The 6,476-nt window shown below is 34.2% G+C and overlaps 1 protein-coding gene across 5 annotated transcripts; it reads left to right on the top strand.

The window, feature by feature from the left end:
* The first annotated feature begins 295 nt into the window (after positions 1-295).
* On the top strand, positions 296-6,289 carry LOC109828496. 5 transcript variants are annotated; one of them, XR_002243719.1, is made up of 7 exons: positions 296-2,451; positions 2,524-2,706; positions 2,810-3,001; positions 4,088-4,211; positions 4,379-4,851; positions 5,519-5,938; positions 6,209-6,266. XR_002243719.1 is itself a non-coding variant. In XM_020395479.1 (3 exons), the coding sequence occupies exons 1-3, from the start codon at positions 4,752-4,754 to the stop codon at positions 5,934-5,936; spliced, it is 420 nt and encodes a 139-aa protein (XP_020251068.1). In that variant the 5' UTR covers positions 4,704-4,751; the 3' UTR covers positions 5,937-5,982. The 5 variants fall into 5 exon arrangements, 1 of the variants encoding a protein (XP_020251068.1); XR_002243722.1 differs by having other exon boundaries at positions 301-2,451; positions 5,519-5,698; positions 6,209-6,289; XR_002243721.1 differs by lacking the exon at positions 6,209-6,266 and having other exon boundaries at positions 301-2,451; positions 5,519-5,698; positions 5,781-5,982.
* The last annotated feature ends 187 nt before the right edge of the window (positions 6,290-6,476 follow it).

Genomic DNA, 6,476 nt, shown 5'->3' with positions numbered 1-6,476 from the left:
TAAAACATCAAAGTGTTAGACGTCACTTTGACCATTTGCCAAACATGCACCAAACCCATATATACTCAAACATAAGCATATATCCTTTAATGAATGCGTACGGTTTTTTTAGGGCAATCCACTAAAATATGGTGATAATAATATGAAGCATCAGAATACCCGTGGAAAAAATAAAATAAAATAAAAAGTTGTACTCTACATTCAACGCTCACATTTCTATTTCAATTAAAAACCATGAAAGATTCACCTAGGGACCAATATAAATGTCATTTGCCCTGTTTGGTAATTTGAAGGTGATCTTAGTTTAAAAGGCAAGACATGAAAGCATTGCATCTTCAATGATTCTATATACAAAAGAAAAGAATTTGATAATATCATGACTCAATGATGCTGATCCTTTTAGAATTGACAACACTGTCATACTCATTACTACAGCAGCAAGTATCTTAATAAATATATGCTAAAATGTGATCTAATTCATGTTAATTCATCAATATACATTAAGGAGAGGGTTAATTGCGGATAGACCCCAACACTAAATCATGAAGTCTTCACCCCCAGCTTTTTCTGCAGGCCTCTTTGCTGGTTGTCCTCCATTTTTTTATTCCCTTTGTCACACCAAACCCTAGGTGTACACTGAAGGGGGATTTTCTTTTAGGCCTCTCTCCCTTCATTTTTAACTTCATCTTTTTTGGATCATTTTGATATCAAAATCGAGGTCGTAATTGTGAACGCATGTCAAATGATATTTGTTTCAGTGCTTTATGTGTTGATGTGTATTTGAATGTTAGGCTTAAGTTGACAGAGAAATTCTTGCATTACATCCAAAAAAGAAGAAGAAGAAGAACATGTTGTATGCATAGAACTATTCATGATGGATGGATTTACACTTTATACATAGTTAAATTGTACATTGTTCAAAATGAAGTGAGTTAACAACTAGCTCAACATAAGCAACTCCGGGCAAGTTCATTGATGTAATGAAAGTGAACCATGGTGAAAAATTAATGCAAGTGGGTTATTCCTTGACATATTTCAATACAAGTATTAGAATTTGTCCTTTTGGATCAACGTTTCAAATGTTTCATTTGTGTTTGCAGTTTAGCTTATCTTGCTTTAGGATTTTGTCCTTGTAGATCTTATAGCTTCATACCAATATATTCTTTATCTACCCTTCCAACGTCTTCTTTCTATGAATTATATTGTCATATCTCCTATTGTATGAGTTGGTGCCAAATGAAATGATTAATTCTCTCTCTCTCTCTCTCTCTCTCTCTCTCTCTCTCTCTCCTCCCCCCCACCCCCCTCTCTTGTGATGTCTGCTAAAATTGAGATCAAAGATTTTTTTTATAGCAATTACTAAATTTTATCTTTCATTCATAAATATTTAGCATAGCTGCATTAGTGCTTCCATTTGCTATTCATTTTTATGGGAAACTTGTGGATCTTGAAGTTGTAAAACTTTTTAATAATATTAATATGCCAAGAATGTACCATGAAAATAAATGTTATGTTAGATTAAAAGTTTAATATGTATTTTTGGACTTTGAATTTTGAACATATAATTAGTGTTAACCTTGCAATTGTCTCAATGTTATGGCTAATCTGTTTATTAATTGAAATGGATTGATAATTTCTCATAGGATGATAGTTGTCTTGGCTTTTATTTAAAAAAAATGCAATTCTTGTATGACTTCCACCTGGTTTAGTAATATACATAAACCTATGCTATAATACAGCGATTATGACAACAATAAATTGCACTATCATATGGGTGACTTTCTATTTCCAACTAATCGATTGTGATGGTTGCAATGAAAAGAAACTTTTGTTTCATCAGTAAACATAATTATGTAATAGTGTCTTTCTTAATGTTTTCTGAAGGCAATTATCCATTACGCTTCCTACATTGTGATTCGTGTTGAATCAACTTACATGGTAACAAGGACCCAAGACTCTTATCTTTTCAAACTCTAAATTAGTTGACATGTTGTGGAAGTCTTTGAACATATATCACATATATGCACGAAACTAACTCATTGATCTTTTATTGCAATCTATTTTATATGAGGAAGATATTGGAATTTAGAGATGCATTTCTGTGCTTTACTACCATATGGGTTCATGTTCCAACCTGTTATTTTGATTATGATGAGATTTTAGTCCTATCTTTCTTAGAACTTGCAAATATACTCTTACATGGTTAGGTTACATGGAAAATTGTCTTATATTCGAATGGTTTTACATGAATCGTCACATTTATCAAACTCTCTCTTTATGTGTTTCAGACACCAGAAATTTATTGCTTGTTAGTTGTCTGCAACGTGTTTTCCCCTACATGCTATTTCTGGTTCAATCTGGCAGAATGCAGAGGGACAATTATCTTTTCTGAGACATGCTGTGTCTGCACCACCTGATGTATTTACATTTGCACATTGTTCAAGGCACCTGGTAATTTTTGTTTAAGTGTCATATAATTTGCTTTTTATGATACATCTGGCTAATGTTTGACTGTTTTCTCAGACATACACAGATTCAACTAATCTTTATAATGGAGTTGGTAATCAGGCATGGTCCTGCATAGACCTTTTGGATGTATTATGCCAATTAGCTGAGAGTGGCCATGCACGCCCTGTCCGGTTAATTATTGAGCACCCTCTTAATCAATTTTCCAATGTTTTACATCTTGGAGTTGCTCAGATTAATGTAGGTGAACCTTTTTTCCTAGGGTTTAAGTTTTGTTTATCCATTTTACCTTTGCACTCCAGTTGATGCTGATAAAAAAAATTGCTTCATTTGTTTTTTCCAGTCTGCCTATAATCTCCTCCAGTACGAAGTATCTTCCGCTGTTTTCCCTATTTTTAAAAATTATCCTATGAAGAACAGCATTCTCCATCATTTATGGAAAGTTAATCCTAGCTTGCTCTTGCGTGGACTTTCAGATGCTGGAACAAATCCTAACAGCATTTTTAGAATTCTTGTCAATTGTCAGGAACAGAAGGTAAATCTTTTGGAGAGTTCATATCAGTGACTAATTTATGGTGCCAGACATATTTTTCCTCATTAGCATATTCCTATGAAGACTTACGTCCTAACTTTCTATTCATTTGTTCCAAACTTTTCGAGTAGTTACTCGCCCTGTGTCTCTTTTGTTGATACCACTGTTGAAGAAGTCTTATGGCTTAAATTTGTTAGTAGTTCATATGTTGTCATCACTATCTTGTGAATGCATATGCCTTACCTTGTTATCACTCATCTGTTGTCTTGGCTTTAGATTCAATGAATCAGTTTCTATTTATATGCAATTCACACGTTTTGTAGCACTGGAGTTCCCATTCTACCCGCAATATGTTGTCATTCACCAAAGATTTTATGGTGCAAGTATGCTGGCATACACATGCATAATCTGGATGAACGCGATGGTTACTGCTGTTTGTACATGTTGTGCATGCTTGATTATATGCACAAACATTTACATAAACATAACTCATAACCATCATGCCTTGCACTTCTATTTCAGTCCATAACTGTAACGGACTATTTAACGGTCATAGATTCATATATGCCTCTCATTTGTGGATTATGTTCAGCATTGTCCTAGGATCTGACCTCAGATATTCTAAGTGCAAGTCAGATGTTTTTGAAACATGAATGGAAATTTGTTTCTCAATTACAATTTTTACTATTCCAAGTGCTTAGACATAGGTAAACCCAACTTTTTGGAGTTCTCATGTTTAATACGGCTGTAAATGGCAGAGGTCTTTGGCATGCTGAAAATTGTTACCCGTCATTTTAAGACTTTTAGGTTGTTTCCAAAAGGTGTTAACATCCGGAGAATTCCATCCTACGCACTATAACACATTAGCATATAGTAGCTCTAAGGGTTCTATACGACTTATTGATTTGCGACAATCAGCACTGTGTGATAACCACTCAATGTTGTAAGTGATCTATTGTTTTTGCTTTCAACTTTTATACAGTGACATGTAATTGGGTGGACTTCTTGTTTCAATAAAAACTTACTGAATTGTTATTTTGAGTTGTTTGCTTCTTTGCTAATGTCATGGCTAATTGCATGTACTTCCAGGTTTAAGTAGCATGAAGCACCAGGTTCAAGATCTTTTCCCACTGAGATCATTGCGTCAATTTAAGATATTAAATTTGGAAAGGATGGAAGACACATTCTCAGTCGTGATTACATGCCTCTTAAGGTTATAGTTTTTTTTAGTCGTTTATCTTCAAGTTTTCAATTGTTTCTTTTTTGAGGATAATCAGCAATGAGCTTTTGATATCCATGTTACAATCCTTGTGCAATTTTGAGAATCAACTGTTTCCATTATTAAGTTTTTTTTTTAAATATGCTTGTAACTGATTTCAGCTATGGGATATAAGCATGCACAGTGGTCCAGTTGCAACATTCCAGGTCAATGAATATTTAAGGCCAAAGGGGAATACTATTGACAATTATGTATTTCATTCTAAATTTGTTAGTAACATTGGATGCTACACCTTTGAGTTTCTTCTTCTTTTTATTTTTCATTTTGATAATAAGTTGTAGTCTAATATATATATTTTATTGATTGTCTAATTTAAAACAGTTATGCGATCTGTATGAAAATGATTCAATTTTCAGCAAATTTGAATGCTATCTTAGTGGTGATTGACAACGGGTGGCCAATGATTCTTACATGTATTTGTTTCTTGTTAGCGCAAATTATCACATTGCTACAAAAAATTGGATTAATGAAGACATGCCTATTTCCATGGCACCAGCAATCTTTTCCGCATATTTGGTTGTTCTACTAGAAGCAACGAGACAAAAACTTTGTAAGCCAGTAAGAATCCTACGAGGTATAGTTGTGATCGATGATCATGGAAAATTTATTTTTATTCAATAGAAAGGAAAAAGATAAAGAAACAATAAATTCGGAAGCAACCAAACTTCGCGACCTAATGATAAATTACAGCATGGTTTAGACAACTCGACAATTCAATCTGTGCTTAAGGGGCTTGTTTCGCTTGACAAGCCATTCAATGAAAAGAACAGTGACAATCTTTTGAAGCAAAACAATAGGTTAACAAGACTTAAATTTGTTGATAATGATGCAAACTAGAAGAACGGAGGCACTATGGCTGATGCTAACAGAAAGAAATACAAGATAGTTATAGTGCAACAAGTGTACTATCACCCAATCAAGCACTAAATGAAAAATTATAGTTCAAATATAGAAACTTTAGTTTATGTCTTTGTGTTTGATAAATTGCTTACGTTCAATAATTTAATAAAAAAATATTTCCCAAAATTAATTTTAAAATTTTATAATAAATAATAAAAAAATTTACCACGTGCATTGCACGTGCAATAAAACTAGTCTTGAAAATATCAGTCTTATTGGTAAAGTGGGCCTAGGCTATGCTTTAACTAACCTAGATCATAAGTTCAGTCTTGTTGGATCTACAAAGGGTTACTCTATATTCCAACCAAAATAACCCTCTCTCTTTCTCTGAATCCATCCAGATCTCCCCCCTCTCAAAATCCTCAGCTGCTCGCTCTCTCGCCTCCCCAATCGAGCCGAGGATGAGGAGATGAAGCGAGGAGGAGCTCGAGGGCTCAGCGCCCGAGCAACGGAGGCAGCGGAAACGGCGAGCTCAGGCCCTCTTCTCTCCTTGCCCGAGCAACGAAGGTCGACAAAAGAAGGTAAAGGTTGAAACTTTGAACCTCTTCTTATCTTTTGAATGCTTCGATTCCGGCTGCTTCAGCTGATTATAATATTCACAAGGGTTATGATTCATAAGGTGAGATATTTTTGAGTTCTTTGATATACTTTGATGGGTACATGGGGAGCATCCGCTCTCTAAGATTTCCGTACACAGAGCTACAATGGCCCTTCACGATGCAGCTTAAATCAAGGCTTCTCCTAACCTTCTCGGTTTGAAGGTATCCTTCAAAGATTGCTGCTTTTCTTCTCTTTTTTGCCTTTAAACATTAGGGGATGTGCCTAAAAATTTTACAAAGTTGTTTCTATGGCTTATTAAGGTATTAACAATGTGATTATGATGATGATTAAAAGGCTTATTAAGCTACTTCTAAAAAAACATTAATATTGCTTGAAACATTAATCTACCACATGTTGGTTATTTTTGTAGTCTGTGATTCGATAGACAAAAATGACACTTCTTCTGTTTTTTTATCTTTGCTTTTCTTCAGTACTTCTGTCTGTGAGCCAGAGAGTGGAAGAGAGCAGCCTCCGTTACTCTGTACTTCCCCTATCAAGGTTGGTATTTTGAATTGTTGTTCTTTTGGTCCAGTCATCTCTAAGACTAGGCAAATTAAATTTTCTTTGAAGATAACAGTATTGAAGGTCACTCAAATTTAATTTGTGTAAAAGGTTTATTATTATTGAAACTTTCAATTGAAGATTGTATTTAATATACATGCAAATGGAAATATTATTAGTTCAAGAAAAATTACTTTA

Source organism: Asparagus officinalis, unplaced genomic scaffold, assembly GCF_001876935.1.
Source record: "Asparagus officinalis unplaced genomic scaffold, Aspof.V1 AsparagusV1_Un1820, whole genome shotgun sequence".
Classification (NCBI taxonomy): domain Eukaryota; kingdom Viridiplantae; phylum Streptophyta; class Magnoliopsida; order Asparagales; family Asparagaceae; genus Asparagus; species Asparagus officinalis.
Note: the sequence above shows the minus strand (reverse complement) of the source record. Positions and strands in the feature narration are given on the sequence as shown.

Bases quoted from the DNA above. Each gene is read 5' to 3' on its own strand.
- LOC109828496 (XM_020395479.1), top strand. From the start codon at position 4,752: ATGCCTATTTCCATGGCACCAGCAATCTTTTCCGCATATTTGGTTGTT. The intron at 4,852-5,518 runs GTATAGTTGTGA...GAATCCATCCAG, and splicing joins GCCAGTAAGAATCCTACGAG to ATCTCCCCCCTCTCAAAATC. The intron at 5,699-5,796 runs GTAAAGGTTGAA...ATGATTCATAAG, and splicing joins ACGAAGGTCGACAAAAGAAG to GTGAGATATTTTTGAGTTCT.